This window comes from Oreochromis aureus, linkage group 5 (genome assembly GCF_013358895.1).
Source record: "Oreochromis aureus strain Israel breed Guangdong linkage group 5, ZZ_aureus, whole genome shotgun sequence".
Taxonomy (NCBI): Eukaryota; Metazoa; Chordata; class Actinopteri; order Cichliformes; family Cichlidae; genus Oreochromis; species Oreochromis aureus.
Window position 1 is genome coordinate 18668553 of NC_052946.1, and position 21900 is coordinate 18690452.

General features: G+C 39.4%; 2 protein-coding genes across 2 annotated transcripts; both read right to left on the minus strand.

Moving 5' to 3' along the window:
- Nucleotides 1-33: 33 nt before the first annotated feature.
- Nucleotides 34-3559, minus strand: chchd4b (coiled-coil-helix-coiled-coil-helix domain containing 4b). Its single transcript, XM_031757106.2, has 3 exons — nucleotides 3329-3559; nucleotides 1435-1533; nucleotides 34-1355 (listed from the first exon to the last, which is right to left on the minus strand). Exons 1-3 carry the CDS (start codon nucleotides 3348-3350, stop codon nucleotides 1033-1035), a joined length of 444 nt encoding a protein of 147 aa, XP_031612966.1. The 5' UTR covers nucleotides 3351-3559; the 3' UTR covers nucleotides 34-1032.
- Nucleotides 3560-6369: 2810 nt separating this feature from the next.
- sec61a1 (SEC61 translocon subunit alpha 1) lies at nucleotides 6370-14291 on the minus strand. The gene is made up of 12 exons (XM_031757094.2): nucleotides 14154-14291; nucleotides 13448-13515; nucleotides 13203-13268; nucleotides 11793-11871; nucleotides 11578-11709; nucleotides 11376-11485; nucleotides 10030-10183; nucleotides 9723-9883; nucleotides 9409-9606; nucleotides 8804-8995; nucleotides 8636-8712; nucleotides 6370-7456 (listed from the first exon to the last, which is right to left on the minus strand). The coding sequence occupies exons 1-12, from the start codon at nucleotides 14158-14160 to the stop codon at nucleotides 7270-7272; spliced, it is 1431 nt and encodes a 476-aa protein (XP_031612954.1). The 5' UTR covers nucleotides 14161-14291; the 3' UTR covers nucleotides 6370-7269.
- Between the last annotated feature and the right edge of the window lie 7609 nt (nucleotides 14292-21900).

Below are 21900 nucleotides of genomic sequence, written 5' to 3' on the forward strand. Positions count from 1 at the left end.
GGTGTGTACAGTCAACAATATCTCACAAACCAGAGATTTGTAATTGATTTTATTATAAAACTTTTAACAATATCCACTTCAAGTCAAGTCAGTCACTCCTGTGCGGCACACACACGGTTCATTTCAGCTTAGATGAGGTAAATTTTTCAGGTCGGGTTATAAAAAAATGCAGTCTTACTGGACAGAGAGTGCCAAGACACAAATGAAGAGCTCAGAAACAAAAACAAGTTGCAGTCATTTCCTTCAGTTCGTGCTTCATACCTCGTAAAGCTGGCAACTGTTTCAATAATGTTACTAACATAAACTTTTTAGACAAATTTGATATAAGTAACATTTGTGTAACAACGTAAAACACAGAAAATTAAGAAAATATACTGTTTACACTCTCTGAACCTGTGATGGTTAATCACACAGCAGACAAATGTTCATCCTGAGACACGAAGAAAAAGAGCCAAACGTATACACACAGTGCACCGTGTGGGTGCAGGAAGCTTGGTCCTTAATTAGCACTCAGCTGAAGATTATTTACAACCATTTTGGATGAGCACAGTGGCAGGATTAAACAACTTCACAAACCCTTTTTTCTTTTGTCCATTAAATCACTTTGCTAACAAAGTTTGTAAATGAAACTGAAATAAATGTTTTGTCTGCTACAGCATGCAAACAGTATCTGCTCTGTTGCCATTTTCCTCTAAGGACAAATCAGAAACCAGTGGAGGGAAATTCTTTAATACAATTTGATATTAAGGTGGCAGCCTTTGCTTCCATCCAGCCAATCAAATTACTTTAAATTAACTCATAATAATCTGTAATCTGTGCTGCCCGTTTCCTCACTTTGTCTATCCAGCTTCCACACAGCCGAAAGCAAAACAGCTGTTTCTGATCATTTCCAAATGAGCTATTAAAAAACTACCAATAGTAAAAATAAACTAATGACAAATAATGAAAAATATCTCTGCATTATTTTTGCTCAATTGCTTAATTATTTCATGTATGGATACTGAGCGTCGCTGTTGCTGTAGAGACTCATTATTAGCTCTCTGTGCTGGCCTGTTTGGTATCAGAGTCCTGATCTGAGGCAGACGTTGAGTTTTCATCCAGCGCATCTGTGGATTCAGAGTCTTTTGGGGTCTCGCTGGGTGATTTTTCATCTTCTTGTGGGTAGAGCTCTGGGTAACGCTGCATGCACTCCTGCATAGACCTGAACTGCTCCAGGCAGTCAGAGCCCTTCACCTCCTCCTTACTATAGTGGAAACAGGAGAAGGCGTCCTTAAATTCAGTCCCACAGGGACCACTGGCCATCCCACCCAGGCACGGGCAGTTCCAATTAATCTCCCCATTGGGAAGAATTAAGCCTGGGACGAGAGAGGAGAATACAGAATAAATAACTTGTAATTGTGGGACTTCACCAAAGCTTTTTTTACTGTTTCTCACCTCTCTCCTCAAATGGGTCATTGGGGTCTTCTTCCACGAGCTCCGCAGTGCTGGGTGCTGCATGATCCTCTTTGGTGACAAAGATGATCGTGTCTTTACCTGTTGTGTGAAATAAAGAGTATTTTAAATAAATCATCAGGAAGGTATCAAAACTTTTTCCTGTCATTGGGGGTTTTTTTGCCATATATAAGTCAAAACATCTCAAAATTTCCACTTAATAAATGGAATTTTTACGAGATAACATGAAATCCCGGCTTACTTATGACTGGCAATTTCTTGCATCTTTTTCCAGTGGAGGAAACAAGCTTCCACAGGAGATGATTGGTGGAGTTCTTATTTTGTTAACACACTTAAAAACAATGCTCAGCAATTCTTAACAGACTCTCTGAAGTGAAGATTTGCTGCTTTCTTTCTTTTTTGTGCTTTGTTTGTTTAATGACTGGTATTTTATACGATTTTCTTTTAATCATTTAACAGCCAATAAAAGATTATTTGAAGTTATCACTCAAAGCACTTCAAACTAAATCCCAGGAATTTTTTCCATGCACTTAAGAGCTTTATCTGGCATTGAGTCTTCTCTTTGGACTGCCGGAGGAAGCCGAAGTATACGAGTAAACCCCACAGACACAGCAAAAACATGAAGACTTGATAAAAGAAAATTCTGAAAGCTATGCAACACTCTTTCCGGGTAAGCTGAGAAAATGTCCCCCTCTCTCTGTCTGCCTGTCCTTCTCCCAATCTGTGATGTGTCTTCTCTGCTATCTGTTATTAAAGTTCCATCAGCATTGTGTTCTTGCACGCTATAAAACTAAACTGTTTTCTCTGACACACATCTGTTCCCACAGTACGTGTTTACTGGTTGATATGAATGGGGAGATGTATAAAACAGGCTCAGCGGGACTGCCCTGGCAAGTACTCGCATACACTATTACTCTGTATTGCTTTTACTCCCTTGCAAGCGAATAAACATTAGAGCGAACTGAGATTAAACTGACTTTGATTAAAACAGAGATATGAAGAGGGGTCATAAACGCACCTGAGCTGCCATTTCAGTGAGTGTGCAAAGTTTCCTGCCACTCCGTTAGATGCACAAACAAGCTTGCAATAAGCTAGGTTTCATTTAGTTAAATTCACATGAATTTAATACTGATAAACAGAAAAGGTAGTTATTAGGATTTTTTTTAAATGAAAAAGCAGTTAAGAGCGTTTAACAGTTGTGATTATACACATTTATATAATAAAGAATGTTCTGTTTCCACTTTTAAATGAAACATTTGTATGATGATAATATTATTATTATAATGTGTGATTATAAACTCTTATCTCCAAGAACGAGTGTGCACTCTCCCTGCTCTCTGAAACATTAACTAAGGATTAATAAGCCACGTAGTCATTGTTTATACATTACAAATTCAGCTGTAGTTCAGAATTTATTATAGGCACTTTTTTCCCCCAGTAAATAACTAAACTTAATCTACACCACAGCCAATAAGGGCTGTGTAGTGTAAAGGCATCTTAAAACCACACTTGGTGTGACGAATTACTTAATCTGCTACCAAAACCATGACAGTCCAAATACTTTCACACACACTTTAAACTATAACTAGACTAGAAGTGACTTTCTATGAAAAACGTGCTAATATCAGTCACTTTAATAATTACAGTATGTTGCAGGCCTAGTGGACTGCAGCATGTGCTGGTCAAGGTTAAACTCTGACGGCCACAGGTGGCAGGCACTGCTGCCCTCTCAGGATAACTGTCCTAGCTCAGATCCTATGAGGGAGCTTCTTAATCCACCTTATTATTACCCCAAGATTCATTTTTCATTCAGACGCAACTAAACTTTAGAGAGTAGCTTTGCAGAAAAGTTAGCCGGCTATCACAGCATGCTTACCTTCCTGTCTGACCGAGCTCATCTCTTCACGCCGAAGCACATTAACTTCCTCCTCTTGACTCCTTGAAACAGTTGGCAGGTCACTGATAGTTGCGCCTTTTACTGACACACAATGCAACAAAAGCAAATATCACAGCATCGCAGGCTTTAATCCATCCTTCGGAAGCTGTTTCACAACGATCCTTGCCAGAAAGAACGTGGTTACTCTTCTTCTCCTGAAGTGTTGCTGGGATCGTTCACGCCACGGTGCGCGTTGCTGCCCCCTGGAGTTCGTAAAAGAAATATCATCTTCATCTTGTGTTTGAACCAATGACTGCAGAAAACATGAAATGAACAATACAGGGATGGCCAGTCGTAATACCAGTTATTCTGTTATCTAATTTAAAAAAAATAAAATAAAGTCCATTTGCTTTGCCCAAACCAAACACCTGCTGTCCCTGAATAATACATTATTATACAAAATTGAAAATAATACTACTAATTAAAGATTATTACAAAAAAATTACAGTAGGAAGCTAATGAACAAATTATTGCATTAGCATTCACCATTGCTCAATCCCTCTTTAATGGGGAAACAGAGGAAATATCTGAAATATCTATCGAATAACTGATGCCTTGTGTCCAACAAATTACTTCCTTTGTCAAAATAACTTTTGAAGGATCAGATATTTTGACCATTTAAATGGTCACAATCTCTTTTTTTTTTTTAAAGTTAAAAACCTTAAATCAGATCTCCACAATCAAAGCTGTGGTATATTAGACTTTATTTATTTATTTTATTTTAATTTTTTTTAAGTTAACTAATTTATATTAGATTATATTTCATTTAAATTTATGTGTAATGTTGATGCAAAATTGAATAAAAGAAAATAAAACAAAAAAACCCCAGACAAATTAAAATTTTTAGTCATAAAAATGTCATAAAAATGCTGAATGCACAAATGCTGAAAGAGAAGGAACACCATGAAGCAATATACCAGGAGATGCAGCGTAAGCTCCACGATATGGAAACAATACACCATCAGATGCAATCCAAGCTCCAAGATGTTGAGAAAAAAAATGAAGGGTTGCAAACAATGTTTGATGAAGCACTCCATAGAAAAACACAAATGCGGAAAGAAAAGAAACAGCAGGACTCAATACACCAACAAATGCAGTCTAAGCTTCAAGATTTGGAAGCAATACACCAGCAGATGCAGTGCAAGCTTCAGGTTACTGAGAAAAATAATGAAGGTTTGTGCGCAATATTTGGTGAAGCGTTGAAAAGAAATACAGAAGTGGTTAAAGAGAAAGAACAGCAGGAGGTTATACACCAACACATGTTGTGCAGGCTCCAAACCATGGAAGCATTACACCATCAGATGCTGTACAAGCTTCACATCACAGCAAAAAATAATGAAGGCTTACACGTAATGTTTAATGAAGCACTGAGACGAAACACAGAAATGTTGAAAGACAAGGAGCAAATGGAAGCAACACGCAAAGAAATACAGGGCAAACTTCAAGACATGGAAGCAATTCAGCAAAAGCTCCAGAGCAAGCTTCAAGTCACTGAGAAGAATAATGAAGGTTTGCACGTAATGTTTGACTAAGCACTGAGAATTAATACTGAATACTGAAATGCTTAAAGAGAAGGGACAACAGGAAGCAGTTCACCAACAGATGCAGTACAAACTCAAAGAGACGAAAAAATGGAAGAATTACAAGAAATATTCGATAAAGCACTCAAAGAAAATTCAGACTTGCTAAAAGAGAAGGAAAAATTTCAGAAACCCAGAAAGAGATGCAGTATATTCTTCAAGACTTCGAAACAAAAAATACAGAGTTGTGAGTATTGTACAATGAAGCAAAGGACAAAAACACTGAACTCAAGGAAGAGAAAGAGCAACTTGAGAAAATATGCAGAGATATAGAGCCAAATCCAAGAAGTGGTGACCAAAAACACCCATTTACAAGCACTCTACAACAAAGTCCATTACGCAAACACCAAAATTCAAGAGCAAAAGCAGCAACAGGAGAAAAATCTCAAAGACATACAGTTTTTATTTCAAGAACTACAGAAGAGACATGAGTTAAAAGCCATCCATCACAAATAACAAGGAAACAAGGACATGCATGAGGCAAACTAAGAACTGCAGGAGAAAAACAAAAGGAAAACCAGGAAACATTAGAACTGGAGAGGAGGTGAAGTTCAAACCAAGCATCAAAATGGAGAACTGTCATATAAATGACTTTGAAAATGGCACGGATGTTGGTGCAACAAGGACTGCGTAGTCGTTTGAATAATGGCTTCAGTAGCTTAGCAAACCAAACCCGAGATAACACCATGTTTCTTTAAGCATTATTATGCTGCAGCAGGATTAGTTCAAGTTTCTTAATTTAAAGACAACTATAATCAATTCTTATGGAAGCACACTTTTAAAAAAAAACAACTTTTAAAAAAAATGTTTTTGAACAATTGTGTTTGATATTTGTAAGATGTAGATACGTCAGATGTAAAGCTTTGCAGGCACTTAAAGGTTTATTTATACCGTTTTCAGTGACTCCTTTCTCCAGTGTAGCATACCCAGTTCTGCTGTCATTCCACTCAAATAGGGAAGGCGTGATTATACAATGGAAATGGAACCTGCATTGGTCAGCCTTCCCCTGACACCACACACTGAACCTGCTGCTCCACCCCTCCCCAGCAGCTAAGCCACAAACCACAGCCCCTCAAATTAGATCGCCCAAGCAGTCCTACTTAGTATTATTCTCTGACAAAACCACATTATTTCATCATGCTTTTAAACTGTCCGTATTTCCCTTTGTGTAATGCTTTGGCTGTTTATGTGCAAAGACCAGAAACTCAAACTGAAACCATAAGTTTAATTCTGAAAGTGTCCTGCGAGCTGATCTGTAAGCCACCAGACAGTGAAGCCATCATTTGTTAACAGACGCATCAAAATATGGGAACTAAATCCATAACATTGTGGTGACATAAACATCACAGAAACCTCCCCAGATACACCTGTATGTATAAAAAGGACATTCCAAGCAAATAGTTAAAAGTCAGTCTTTTTCCACAAAATGTTTTATTGAGAATGTTTTTTGTACAAGTTTGTTCTGAAATGCATTTATTTTTACATATTCAAAGACTTTATCTTACACTTAAGACAAATTCAAGTTATTTAATATACGGCCTATGTACAGAAAGTCTGTTTGGAAAAGTTATTATTGAAAGTACACAGAGCAGACAACTAAAAACAAAAAAAACATAAAACTGCATGAAGAGTCAATGAAAGCTGTCATTTAATACTGAAGCTCTCTGGGAATGTCTTAAATTAAAAATCAGTTTTGAATGTTTCCCAGAGGTTGGAACCCAATGTGAGCTCCATCTCTTCTTCTCAGAGGACCCTGACCCAATAAACGCTTCAGTGCAGTGTCCCAGTCAGAAACATACACACTCCTCGACTCTGACAGTTCACCTCCTGGTTTACACCATTAACTGATTGGCAGGTTAACTAAAAAAGTAAAATAAAACTGAAAGTAAAAGTAGGAGATAACACTAAGCACACTGAAGACAGATGACCGTCACCATCCAAATCAAGTATGCCTGCATACCAAAACATTTGTCAGTCCAGAAGGGGGGGAGGGACTCCCGCAGGAAGCCTTTAGGTGAATATTGGAAGCTTTAATCATGTTTAATCAGGTAGAAAAGCACAGCCAAATGTCTTTCTTTGCATCGTTTTGGAAGGTCTGTGGGGAAAACAAATGGAGTGAAGAGTCAGCATATTGTCCCAGCACCTCACAGTACCCGATTTCAGCTGAGACTCCTGAAGGTTCCTTAAACGTCCTAAAAAAATTGCAGTGCTGATGATGCAGGGGGCTTCTCATGGCTGTAAAATAAACGCGGGGTTTGTGGTGCTAAAAAAAAAGTTGGGTCAAAAGCAAGAGCACGATGGCTAGAAGAATAGGCCTTCAAAGCTGCCTACTTCGCTCTGTTCTTTCACAAATATTTCAAAGTACTGGTAGATAATGGTGACGGCCAGCAGGATACCAGTGCCAGAGCCAATGGCTCCAAGGAAGTCCGCCATCACTGACAAACCACCGATACACAGTCCACCAAAGGCAGCAGCAGTGGGAATGTATCTAAAATGAAAACAGAAATTAAGGAAATTATACACCCTGTGTTTTTTTTTTTTTGTTGAAAATGCAATCTGTAGTAAGGATGATAGCATTCACATATATGGCTTAACAAAAAAAAGAAGAAAGAAAGGGAATACTCAGAGTATTACATAAAGACACAAAGTCAGTTAAAATTAATAAATATCACCCCGTCAATTTAGAAAGCACAAGCCATTGTGAACTCATTTCATCTACTGTGGTGTAAATGAAAGTGACAACAAATGCACTGGAGACACAACAATAACAATTCCTCCAAAAGGGAATGATTGTGAAAGGTTTTGGTGACTACTGACTTTTTACTAGTATCTTTTTTGTTCACTGCTGGCAACATCAGACAATTCAAGTTCCAGCTCTTCCTGGATGGCACATTGAAAAGTGCCGCTGCACCTACCACGGTCTCAAGAGTGTGAAGGAAATAGTAGGAGAAGATCATCAATTCAGCAATAGCAGCTGTATCTGCTCCAGCACTGCTAGAGCCCTACAAAATGACCTACCCCCCCAACCCTCCATGTGCATTATTCCAACTAAAGTGTCAGATACAGACTCGATGAGTGTTACACAAAGGCCCCAATCCTTTAGTGGAACCTGTGCCAACAGACTGGCACCATGCAGTTTGACCGGTATTCCCCTAGAGAAAACCAGAGCTGGCAGGTTCGCCACTGGCTCCCTATTTTCTTCAGTGATGAAAGGAAGGACGTTTACCTCATGTGACAGGTATAAATAAGTTTGTAAACACTGTGGCAAACATGGTGCCTGCAAGATCATCTGTGAAGAGAAAAGAGCCCTCTAATACACCTGATGTCCCTTTTATTTGCACCACAGCATGTGAAAGAGAAGTTTGTGCTTCCTATCCCTGACTTTGTGTTATACACTGATGATCATGTTCCCTTACATTTTTGAGAAGTGTACACTCACTTAACTAAGTAGTGCTTAAAAGAGCAGTTTAGCAAAAAGTGTGGGTTGGCATTATTTATATGTAGCAAATTTGAAAAGCAGTTATATGCAGGCTGTGTCTGGATGAACTCATGACATAACCTCCTGAACCAGAGCACTGCATAACAAACACTTGAAATCGTTCTGTATATTTTGGGAAGCTGGCGAAAATCTAGACGTCTAACAGGTGTAACAGATTTTGTATTTTACCTGTTAAGCTCATGGACCATTGAGGTCTCTCTGTGTCCCCTCATCACCATCTGCTGCTCCTTCAGCTGTTTTGCAACCTGCATGACAGGAAATGGAATAGAGCTCTAAGTCCGAGTTTTCTTGAAACAATGTCATAACACCACCTACTAGAAAACAGTAATAACTTACATCTTTTGCAGAGGAGCCTGATACTTCAATCCAGGTTTTGGAGAAAAAGGCACATGAACCAAGCATGAAGATGATGTAGATTACTGCGTGGACTGGGTCCTCCAGAACAGAGCCAAATGATTCAGGTGGAGAGAAGTAGTAACAGAGTCCCCCGACAGGGTAAGCACGGGCCGGACCACCAGACGATGCGTCCTGTGAAAACGGGAACAAAATGTACTCCTCCATCAGTCACTAATGTTAACATGATAATGAGTTGTCAGAGTCCGGTACATCCTTTCCACAATTTTATTTTGTTCCCTTTTATTAATAACCAAAAATATCAAAGAATAAGCTTGTCCTGGCACACAGGTGTGAATGTCATGGTAAGCTTACATAAATGCAGCTTGTGTAGTTAGAAAAATATGGTTTAAGAAAAAAAAAACAAAAAAAAAAACTGACTGTTTGAGAGGAGGTAGTTTTTATAAAGAAGATGAATCGCCAAACCATCACCAGAGGCATTTATTTTTGGGTTGTTGGGTCTTTTTGCACTTTAAATAAGGCATTTTGCATGTCAACACACAAACAAACTGAAGTGAAGAATCTATAAATTGCAAACATGTACTCACAGACCACGTTCCGAGCAGATTAACCAGGAAATTGCCACTGAAGCGCGTGGAGAGCATCTGGGAGATCACATACAAGTTGGAGACTAATGCAGACTGCAGGATGATGGGAATGTTGGAAGTATAAAAGAGCTTGATGGGGTAGGTGTTGTACTGTCCACGGTAACGAGCTGACTTGATTGGCAGATCCACCCTGAATCCCTGTGAGAAGAGATTAATTCATCACATTGACTTTAAAAACCCCCCAAAACAAAACATGTTTTAAATCTCAAGTGGGTTAGTGTGAAGTCACACCAAAGAAAAGAAAAGCAACTGACCTGAAAGTATATCACTACAGCAAAAACAAAGACTGTAGCAATCAGGTTCATAAGGTTGGGCAGGTTCTGTCTGTAGAAGGCTTCTCTCAGAGCACGCACTTTGTCAGTCCTTGTGGCAAGCAAATGGAAAAGAGCGATGATCGCACCCTCAAACTCCGTGCCTGGAAACACAGAAAAAAAAAGCTCTCAAATTAGAAACCTCGTTTTGGATTGCAAAGATGCAACATGTTTTTTTTTTTTTTTTTTTTAAATTATTACCTAATTTAAAAAAAAATCACTTCGTAAAAAACAATTATTGGTTCCTTACCTCTTCCAGTGTTCACAGTAGTGGGGCTGAAGGCCTTCCACACAATCGTTTCACAGATGTTGGTAGCAATGAACAAGGAAATGCCTGAACCAAGACCATAGCCCTTTTGGAGCAACTCATCCAGCAGCAACACAATCAGCCCAGCCACAAACAGCTAGAGAGGAACACAACAGTTCGAGTCATATGAGATTGCTATGGAGATTTGCCATGTTTGGAAAGTTTTGCGTATCGACTCCAACAAAGACATTATGTCTTCTGTTTTTACATTTAAAATTAATAAATGTAAACTATATTTTTCTTAAGAAATTACGTAGGCTTGTGGAATGAAAGATTTAAAAAAAAAAAAAAAAAAAAAAAAAAAAAAATACTGACAGCAGATGGGATAAAAAAAAAAAAAAAAAAAAAAATCGTACTCCACTTTGTTCTCACATTCACAAGATTTTAAGAAGCTGTGGTGACAGCAAAACCTCCTCAGCTCACAACCCCAGCAGGTTGTGAGCTGAGCAGAATAAATGAAAAAGAAATGATTTCAGTTTATTCATTTTTAAAAAAAAAATTACTGCATCTATACCTGTTGTTACGTTATCAATGAGTATAGCAGTTACCCTAAATTATAAATAAAGCCGAAAATAACCGAAAATTAAATTAAGTTTCCTAGCCCAAAGATTTCTTTAAAGTACTAGTAGCATCATCTCAGTAATAGAAAGTACAGCGTATGTGTGCTTTAGCTTGATTTCAAGGTGCTTTCCTGTTTCTCTAGAGCATGAAAGTAACATCTCCTTGGGAGTATAATTATACTCGCAGGTTTAAAACTATTACTCAACTAATAACAATTAAAAAAAGGCTGATTTTAATCAAAGTGTTTTCACTGGTATTCTTTGAGTGTTTATGAAAAGGTAGCAGGCAAGGCTTCGGGAAAAGACAAGCTGGAAAAAAAAATCTCCGTTGCCTCAGCCTTTTGTAAAGAGATTAGAATTTTGTATTGTTGTATAATCAACTACTAATCACACAACGCTAATATGAATGCTGAACCAGACCTTGTACTTAGTTACCCTGTATTTGACAGAGTAACTAATGAAACCTCTCTCTGAAATGCGCCTCGTGCACTTCTTTAATAGTGATGTCAACATTAAGTTTAATAAGAATGACATTGAATAAACAGTAATGCCAGTGTAAGGGACATGTCTGTAATAATAACATCCATAAAAACAAAAACAACACTGTTGGAAACTCTGAGGAACCAAACAATTAATAATTAATTAATAAAACAATTTAGAGTTAATTTATATACATGTCCTAACATTACACAGTTCTGGTATGTTTGCAGATATTCATCCTGTTCTTACCTGAATGATGATCAGCAGACAGATCCCTGCACCCATCTCTGACGGATCTCCGTACATGCCAGTCATCACATACACAATAGCCTGGCCAATGGTGATGATCATGCCAAACACTGAAGAAAAAAAAAAATCAGAGGTCAGAGACCCTAAAGACTTGATAGGCAGTTTTGAACTACAAACCAGCACCTGAGCAGAGTTTACATACATTTTTGTGCTCCATTAAAAAGCGCTCTGTCCTTTGGAGTGTCTCCAACTTCGATGATCTTAGCTCCAGCAAGCAGCTGCATGATCAGGCCTGAGGTTACAATTGGCGAGATACCCAGCTCCATCAGAGTACCTAGAAGAAAATGTTCAAGTTAGACCCCAGAAAACAGCAAACATATATCTAACTTTTACACAAATATATTAAAAGGTATATACCTCTGTTTGAGGCCAGAATGACTCTCATCCAGTAGAAAGGATCTGCAGAATCTGAGGACATTATGCCAAACAGGGGAATCTGAAAAGCAACATATTGTATTTATAGTAGAGTCTTAATTGGTTGCATGAAGTGTTATTAGGGGTGGGTATCGAAACCCGGTTCTTGTTGAGAACCGGTTCCCACTGTTTCAATTCCTTGGAATTGTTTGCCATTTTTGCAAACGATTCCCTTATCGATTCCAGTCGCCCCGAATGACGTCACCGCGTTGCGGAGCTTCATTAACCTGGCAGGAAACACGGCACCTAAGCGGCTCAAACGCTCAAAAGTTTGGTTATATTTTACGAGAACGGATGACAACAGGGCAACTTGCAATACTTGCAAAGTAGATATTTCATTTAAGGGAGGAAACACTACGAATATGCAAAAGCATTTGCTCAGAAAACACGCGATAACCTTAAATGAACGTCGTGTTTTTAAGTCTGCTCCGGACTTGTGAATCTCAACCCAGCAGCAGCGGTAACGTTTGCACGTCCTCTCCCGTTAATACGGCAGGTAAATAATCAACTAACAGTGCATATTATGTTAGCGCGATCTGCCTTATTACAAAACCTGCTATTACTGTGCGCTGCATTTAGGTGACCATGATGAGACAGACAGACAGAGTCTGGGCTAAGATGCTGACAGTTCTCGCTGCAGTCCACCGTTAGCGCCTTCTTTCAGGCCAGGATAGACGAATGTCACCGAGCAGTGACTAAGTTTGTGGTAAAAGGCTTGCACCCATTTGCCACAGCAGATGCCCCCGATTTTCGGTAAGTGAATGTGTTTAATTGTTGGCAGGGACATTACTGGATATTCTTGTGTAATTGCTACAGAATAATTTATGTTATACTTTGTTATTGCTACAGAAGAATATTTATTTTATTATTTTACATTTACAATGTTTTTTCCTGGGGATCCTGTGACACCCCATTGAAGAGCCGCAGGCTGTGGATCTCTTAAGATCTCACTGTTGGGTTTGTAAGGCCATGTTACTCCTAAATTTCTATCTTGTTCAAAGAGAAGATATAAAACAAAGTTCTAAGCTAATTGACCTTGGTGTTCTCCTTTTTAAAAAAAAAAGAATCGATAAGGAATCGAATCGTTAAACAGAATCGAAAATGGAATCGGAATCGTGAAAATCTTATCAAAACCCATCCCTAAGTGTTATAATTGTGTGTCCCCTGAATTCACTGGCTTCAGCTTGATACTTTGACTATTATGTAAGAAACATTCCTGTAACAGACAACTTAATGTAATAATAACATTGTAATAATTTATGCTTAAACTTATTTAAGCTGTTAAGGTTTTTTCTCCCTGTTAAAAATATCATAAAGATGTAAATACACAAACTAATCAACAGTGACACTCACCTGGCAACACACCAGAAAGATGAAAAGAGTGATGGCAGTCCATAACACCTTCTCTCTGAACTGGATCTATTGGTTGAGCAAATGTAATACGTTTAAAACGAAGGGAGGGGGGTAAAAAGAAGAAAGAAAGAAAGAAAGAAAGGAAGAAAGAAAGAAAGAAAAGCAAACACAATATAAAGCTTAGTGATTGCTAATTGCATATTTAGAACTATGAAAACAAGGGAGGTATTTAAAAACACACATACCTTTCTTTCAGGTTTTTGGATCTCTGGCAGTACAGCACAGAAAGGCTTTATCACCTCCAAGAATTTGACTGAAAAGAAACAAACATGAGTAAACAGTTGATCAGATCTGGTTATCATCAGCGGGACGTGGCAATGAATGGGGGGCGGACTTTACAGACAAATGTGAATGTACCAACAGCCTGGATGTAAAGCAAAGCTTTGAAAAAAAAAAAATCAGTTTCCTGTTGTTATGTCAGATCTTTACAGTACCTCTACAACCTACCTACATGTTTCCAGTAATGCAAGGCAGGAAACAGGAACAGCGGACTCACAAAAAACAGAGCGTCTTATGCGTCGTCATCACTAGACTGTCAATGTCTTTGAATAAATGGCTAACAAGTTAGCGTAAAGGTCTCGAAACAAAGCCACTCACCGTATCGCTTTTAAAGGATATCTACAGACTAGAAAACTAGTTTGCCAAAATATCACCTAGTTATTAAGCTAAACCCTACAACTACTTCTCACTGGAAATATTTTTATAACAGGGCAAAAACCATTTATCAACCAGGAAGCTAGCGACTAAATGCTAGCTGCATGCGATCAATGCCAGTTGCTAGTTACCGTTAGCTAACTAAGTTGTCAAAAACACATAAAACACAGTTTCAGTTTTGCTCCTCGTTTTCTGCAGATCAGAGTCTTAAAAATCATGTGCCAAAGTGAAACTTACTGCCCATGATGTCCCAACTGGTCTCTTTATACGGTTCTTCACAGTGGAAATGAGACCAGCTTGAGCCTGAGTAACTGAGCCACCGGGAGGAAAAGGAGGAGACACGTCACCACTACAGACACGAAGACCAGCGATTTAAAGAGACAGCTGTGGCGGACCACCAGATGGCTCCACTCACACCCAAGTTGAAGGGAAGAGCTGGGTGGAGATTTTGGCGCTTACTGTATCTTAAGTTCTGAGAGACGGTGTGAATAAAACAGTTGGAGTGAGACACACGGACCTCTCGTGTCGTTATTTCTTACCTCCACACAGCGACCTTTTAACTGAACATCGCATATCACAGTTGCAATGCAAAGAAACGAAGGACAAATATGAAAAGCTGCATTTTAATAGACCTACTTTAATTTTTGACATACTGGTGTAAAGCAAACAACCCCGGAGCCTGACAGTCCCAGAGAAACAGAGAGACAATATTTTTCAGCTGCTACTACTGCAGTTAAAGTTACAAATTGTAAAATATCGCCACTTGATGTCAATAGATTTCAGGGTGCAGTCAAATGAATTTATCCCTTCCAGTTCAAGAGCATAACGATGCCATTATGCCCAGCGTGTTGCTGATTTTGATGTCACATCTTGTGTCCTGTCCACTGGGCAGTCCTGCACCTCTCGATCTTTGTAACCTGGTGCACTGTGCACAGCTTGGTTGGAATAACAAGTGTACAATCGTGTCAGGTTTTATTGCCATTTTAGTGATAGCATAGAAGCTCAGAAAAATACACTTACACAGATTGAGATGTTGGAACAGTCTGAAAACGTGACAACAACAAAAAACGTTAGACAACATCTTGGCTTCCGGTTTTGACCTTTTCTCCTGTCCTCCGTGCTTATGATTGAATTTTAGGACACTCAAGCCAGATATTAGCTGGCATAACCAACCAGGCTGGTAACCAACCAGTTGGACATGTCTAATCTGCTGACAGTAAGTAATTGCAACAATATTGGGAATAAATAAGCACATTTATGCATATTTTCATGTTTAACAGTCAGTTCAGGAAATAAATCTTGATGTGATGAGGAAGAAAATCATTTTTTAAACAGATGCTAGTTGCATTGTCTCTTTCCTTTGCATTTTTGATTCTTTGGTTAAGGCTACCCCTTCTCAGATGAAAAAGCATAGTTCTAGTCATTCATAACTTGAATCTGAAGGTGCAGACACAAATTAAAATTTGGCGCCACGACGGGTCAATGTCTACGAGTTCTCGTCTCCAACGCCTTTGGGGTATGATTTAAAAGACTGCTCTCTAGCTATACGCATAAAACTCCCTGCTCTAGTCCATGGAGACTCCTGCCTGAACTCATCTGTTACTCCTATACCTCACCACTGTCGTTGATGATGATATACTATTTACTCTTTAACTCTTTACTCTTTAACTCTTTATTATCATTGCACAGTCATACATAGTACAATAGTACAATGAAATTGGAAAAACTGGCCCCCGTTGGCACTACGTACAACACGACAGGACACATCACAACACAACACAGTAACTTAACTTAGTAATAAAATGAAGAATAAGTGTATGTGTATTGCACACTGTTATTATTGCACAATAATTATTATTGCACCTTTTCTAAATATAAATATTATTATTGTTATTGTTGTTACCCCCCAAAAAGTTCAGGTAGGTAGCCAAGCAGGTCAGCTGTTTGCATTGATTAGGGCTATTGCCCTGTTGTAAAAGCTGTCCTTGAGTCTGTTTGTCCGGGACCTCAGCAGCCTGAATCTCCTGCCAGACGGCAGCAGCTTAAACACCCAGTGTCCTGGGTGTGTACAGTCCCGTAGGATGCCGTGTGCCCTCTTGAGACAGCAAATGCTGTACAGGTCCTTCAGGGAGGGAAGAGGATGGCCAATGATTTTTTGGGCCATATTAATGACCCTCTGAAGTGCCTTTTCGTGGTGCAGCTGGAGAACCACACACAGATGCAGTCAGCACACTTTCAGTGGAGCAGAGGTAGAAGACAGTCAGCAGCTCCTTCTTCAGGTCCATTTTTCTGAGGATTCTCAGAAAGCGGACACGCTGTTGGGCCTTCTTCAAAACCGCAGAGGTGTTTGAGCTCCATTGGAGGTCTGTGTCTATGTGCACACCCAGGAACTTGAAACTGGAGACCCTTTCCACACACTCCCCGCTGATGTTGACAGGCTGCAGCTCAGACTTCCTCCTTCTGAAGTCGACTACCAGCTCTTTTGTTTTGGTGGTATTGAGGTCCAGGTTGTTATCTACACACCAATCTGACAGCCTCTGAACCTCAGCTCTGTATGCCGTCTCATCTCCCCCAGAGATGAGCCCCACCATGGTGGTATCATCTGCAAACTTAATGACTGCGTTGTCTGGGTGGGAACTAACACAGTCATGTGTACAGAGTGTATAGTAGAGGACTCATGACACAGCCTTGTGGAGAGCCGGTGTTAAGGCTGAGTGGTGAGGAAAGATGAGGCCCCACTCTAACTTTCTGTACACGGTCTGACAGGAAGTCTCTGATCCAGCGGCAGGTGGTAGAAGGAAGTCCAATATCCAGCAGTTTAACTATTAGTCTGTCCGGGAGTATCGTATTGAAAGCAGAGCTAAAGTCAACAAAGAGCAGCCTGGCGTAATGCCCTTGTTGTTCCAGGTGAGAGATGGTGGTGTGGAGCGTTTTAGTAATGGCATCTTCAGTTGGTCTGTTAGCTCTGTATGCGAACTGGAGCGGGTCGAGTGTGGGTGGCAGGCATGCAGGCAGGACATGATGTGATGTCGGACCAGTTTCTTGAAGCACTTCAAAATAACAGGTGTTAGAACAACTGGTCGGTAGTCGTTGAGGCTGCTAATGTCGGTCGCTTTGGCAGTGGGACAATTGTGGCTGACTTTAGGATGCAGGACTGGGACATTTTAACACTCAAAAGAGGCTATTCCATAATGACTTATTTTATTTCTGAGGGTATATAATACAAAGTGCTACAATATCAAGCATTAACTGCATCATAAACTTTACAAAATATTACTATTTTGCTTAAAATCGACCTGACTACTTGTTCCTCCACTGCTGAAACATGACTTTCTCCACCAGAGGGCAGGGCTGACCAGAGGCAAAAATGTAGCTCAGGCAATACAGGGTTGTCAAGAAAGTGGTACAGCTCCTTTTGAGTTTCACTGTCAACAAAGACAAAATAATATACACAAAGGAGTTTACAAAATAACCAGAGCAGTTGATAGTGTCAGTAAAGGCAAAACAATAGGCCAGCATCAGTATTAACAATGATGAATAAGATTAATATATCTGCTCTTTCTTTTTAAGTGGTGTGCAATGACGTCAGCATATACAAGGGTTCCACTATTTATGCTTTAATTTGATGCTTCTGGTTTAGATACAAAAAGCATTTAAAGGTAACAACATTACGTTATTAAAGTGGCGATTTGTTGCAACCGCAAACAAGGTTTTGATCTACATGGAGGTGAAACACATAGTAACTTCGAGGATGTTCTTGTTTCTTCTAGTCATTTCTTTTTTTAATTCCACATTTTCCAAATCAGTTCCCTGTATGTTTTAAAGAGGACCTATTATACCAATTCCCCATTCTTAGACTGGGCTTTAGTGCAGCCTCTTAACACCAGCTGTCTAAAACTGCTCTCACTTTAAGTGAGAGGCAACCCTCCCTTCAACTTTAACTTTCTCCTGATTGGCTGCCTTTCACAAACACAAGATTTGACCAGGACTTTTATATACTGCAACACTGTCAGATCCATCCATCCATTTTCTCTTTCACTTATTTGGGACTGGGTTGCGGGGGCTAAGCAGAGAGGTCCAGACCTCCCTCTCCTTAGCCACCTCCGCTAGCTTATCCAGGGGGACATCAAGGCGTTCCCAGGCCTGCCAAGCAATATAATCTCTCCAGTGTGTGTCCTGGGTCTGCACTGGGGCCTCCTTCCAGTGGGACATGCCCAAGACAGCTTACCCAGGAGGTACCCTAATCAAATACCTAAACCACCTCAACTGGCTCTTTCAGCATCGAGGAGTAGCACACACAATATCATAGTACATTGTCAGATCTCAGAATTATTCATACATTTTATTTAAATCTAAAAAGAAAATATAAGTGTTTTGAACAAAACATTTTGAACTAGTGCCCCAAATCATTATATGAATTGTAAACGTGAATTGTGACATGGTCACTGTGAACACAAATACTCAAGCTGAACAAAAACACATGCAAAGAAAAGTTCCTTGGCAGCTGGTGTTGCACAAGAGTCTTTGATTTCATTGAAATATGAGCATGAAGGAATTTTGAGTTCCTTGGACTGATACTGGTGAATGTTTGTTCTCCTTCCTTTTTGTCTCACATTCATCTCATTCCTTGTTTTGTTCCTGGAGGTGTGCCTTCCTCTCATGCAAGTCTTCCAGTTAATTCACCTCCATGATCAAGGAACTGACCTCCCAGCCCATTGTTCATTCAGTGGTGTTAGTTTCAGTCATTGTGCAATGTACTGTTTATAAGGTTGGGGAAACCTGCAGTCAGCTGAGACTGAAGAAGTCACTTGGATGAGTGACGAAATGTTTCTCCCACTGAAAACGCTACGTCCAGATGAACAGAATCAACCTTTTGGGATTTACTTACCTGGATGATTAACATGCACCAAGACATTAATTCACCTGCCATCAAAAAACAGGACACTCACAGCACACAGACATCAAAAGATCCACATTTTTCTCTAATTTAAATGAATTTGTGTGGGTTTGAACTGACTTACATGTTTGTGTGTGTAAAACAGATGGTCACACTAATAGCTGACTGTGAGAGAGATAGAGTTAGTCGCCAGGGGATTTATAAGGCCACATGCTGATGTTCTATGCCATCTCGTGTACCCCACGGATTGTCTGTCAGTAAGGAGAAGCTTGTTGAGGAGAACTTGTTGAAGCTTGTTTAGCCAGCATACTGGTTTATTATGCTATAAATCTTCTAATTACTGATTTAAATTTGGATTCACCCACTTGCTCTAAAGTTAGCCAATCCTTCACTGCTCAGAATAAACAGGTTGTGTCTCAGGCAAACAGCTGATCTGAACTCTTGGTGACCCACAGACTGCTAACATATAGTATTTCACTAGGTCTGTTTAAAATGTAACTGCTACAGCTCCAGTGCTAATGTCAGTGTGTTATAACTGGTTGATTTAAATTGTTCCTGTAATCTGCGGCACTGATCCAGCACACAGAAGAACGCCATGTCCTCGACCCTAAACTCCAGGCTAGATAAACCCCTAGTGACCAAAGAGCACTAGCTCCTCTCTGAAGGACATTTCTTACGTAGTCTTAAGAGGGTGGACGAAAAATAATTAAAGCTGGTAGAAAGAGCATATTGTTGGAGAAGTTCTGAAAACCAATTAAAAGGATTAAAGAGCTATACACGGAGATGAGAAGCTCTGTGAAGCAATGCAGTTAACACAGCAAACACAGCAGTGCTTTGAGCTAAATACCAACAAAAACAATGCTGACTTTTAGTTCAGTGTGTTAGCATGCCATGATAATTATCACTGAAAACAAAGCACAGGATTGTAAATAGTTTTGCGTCAAACACTATCATTAACGTAGTGCCATCACATTATTATATGTTGTGTTATGGTGGGAAAAATCGCACGTTAAACCTGATAAACATGATCCAGAAAGCAACAGGAATGTCCGGGAGTTGTTGTTATATATGTCAATTTTCTGGTCTACTAAAGTCTGCAAGATACAAAACATGGGACTCATGAACATCTGTAGAAAATTTCCTAGTGATTGATCCAATAACACAAGAAATTTGAGTCTGAAACACCTACTGCTGCTGTTAGGTCACACTCACTTTACAAATAGAGATCACGGAGTTTAAGGAGGATATATTTAAATGTCAGTGTAACAAAATGGGGACAGGGTTGTTGTGTATTTTTTCTTTTTTTCTTTTGTCCTCCTAATCGGGGTGGCTGTGGCTCAGGTGGTAGAGCAGATCAGCTACTGATCGCAAGGTTGGTAGTTCGATCCTTGGCTTCCCCAGTCTGCATGCCAAATATCCTTGGGCAAGATACTAACCCCGAGTTGCCCTCCGATGCCTTCATCGGAGTATGAATGTGTATGAATGTAGTTTATGTTGCACTTGAGTTTAGAAGTGCTTGTATGAGTGGGGGTGAATGAGGCATGTTGTATAGAGCGCTTTGAGTACTCCGGGAGAGTAGAAAAGCGCTATATAAGAATCAGTCCATTTATAAGAATCAGTCCTCCTAATCTCATTACAGCAGCTGTACTCAGTTCAGCCTCATTGTACCTGTCTTATGTAACCTGTTCAAAGGTTCTTCCACATCTTTACTCTGAACATAAACATGACCTTGACAGCCACTAAGCAGAACTGCTTAGGTTACTTTTTAATAAAAAATCATTATGAAGTGTTTAAAAAAACACTGTGGATGTTAATAATACTGTAAGGATACATCTAAATCTCTTGGAGAGAAAACAAGACAACCAACTGAGGAAAAATTGATTTATCTGGTCAGAACATATAACATGTTTTTTAAAAGCACAATTAAAAGAAAGTAATGAAGAAGATTTTAAAATCGAGACATCCTGTTAAACAAATACTTTAGGACACACGAATTAGCCAATACGCCTTGAAACTATTGCCATTGTTCACTTATATATACTTTAAAGGTTTTTTGCTGACATCATTATGCTGCAAATGTATGGGTGTGTTCATCATAGAAACATACTGCCTTCACCTCCTCCACCCACATACTTGCTCCAATCCATTAATCCATCCATCCATGAGAAATGCAGTTATTCCATGGAAAGAGTTACCCAGCAGAAAACCAAAAACAGTCCCACTGACCAGGGAATGTGTTGTAACTGACAATCCCGAACATAACCACACAGGAGTTAATCATCTTTAACGGGGCTGTAGTCATCAGGCTTAATCCAGATTATTGAGTTGAACACTCAATGCCTTCTCTAGTACGTGTCTCGTCTTGTCTGGGATATTTTAAGCATACAGAGTCATACAGTTCACTTGGTTTTTGCTTCGGGGAGAATGAGTGTACCTGTGCAGTATTAAGGTTGTGCGTGGGTTTTTGTTTTTGCTTTTTACTTGACAAAAAGGATTCCTGTTTTAGAGTGCACATAAAGGATTCACTCAGTCTTGCCCCCACATCACATCTTAACATGCTTCAGCCGTCATATAAAGAAAATTCATCTTCACAGTGGATGTCTGCAAGTTTGAGTTTGTCAACTACAGTTACATCTAATAAATCAGGCCAAAAGGTAGTCAGAACCACACACAGGTCCCATACCACATAAAATACCACATAAAGCCTTATAGATTATTTATGAATAAAATACTTCATGTTTATTAACAGTTGTAAGTTACAGATGAGTAACAAATTGAAAGAAACACCTGGATTTAGATATATCAGATTAGTATAGCCCTAAAAGTTACAGTGATCCCATCTGTTGATTCTTTCATGCTGTGATATATTGTTTGCAGTTTGGATACACTGCCCTCTATACAAGAAAAGGTCACCACAAATGAGTTTAGATGAGCAGCGGCCTCCTGTTCTGATGCCAAAACACCAAATGAAGGAATTTCTTTTGAAAAAATGGCACTCATTTAAGAAACTTAAGCAATCCATACCATAGACTTTCTACAGGCTAATGTTGGTCTGACACATTACGCACTATGTTCACTTCTGCTTTA

Excerpts from the sequence above, each read along its gene's own strand:
- chchd4b (XM_031757106.2), bottom strand. The coding sequence starts at position 3,350 with ATGAGCTCGGTCAGACAGGAAG. Across the intron at positions 1,534-3,328 it reads GAGCTCGGTCAGACAGGAAG|GTAAAGACACGATCATCTTT; the intron begins GTAAGCATGCTG and ends TTCACACAACAG. Across the intron at positions 1,356-1,434 it reads TGACCCATTTGAGGAGAGAG|GCTTAATTCTTCCCAATGGG; the intron begins GTGAGAAACAGT and ends CTCTCGTCCCAG.
- sec61a1 (XM_031757094.2), bottom strand. Across the intron at positions 11,710-11,792 it reads CATTCTGGCCTCAAACAGAG|GTACTCTGATGGAGCTGGGT; the intron begins GTATATACCTTT and ends ATTTTCTTCTAG. Across the intron at positions 9,884-10,029 it reads TACTGTGAACACTGGAAGAG|GCACGGAGTTTGAGGGTGCG; the intron begins GTAAGGAACCAA and ends CTGTGTTTCCAG.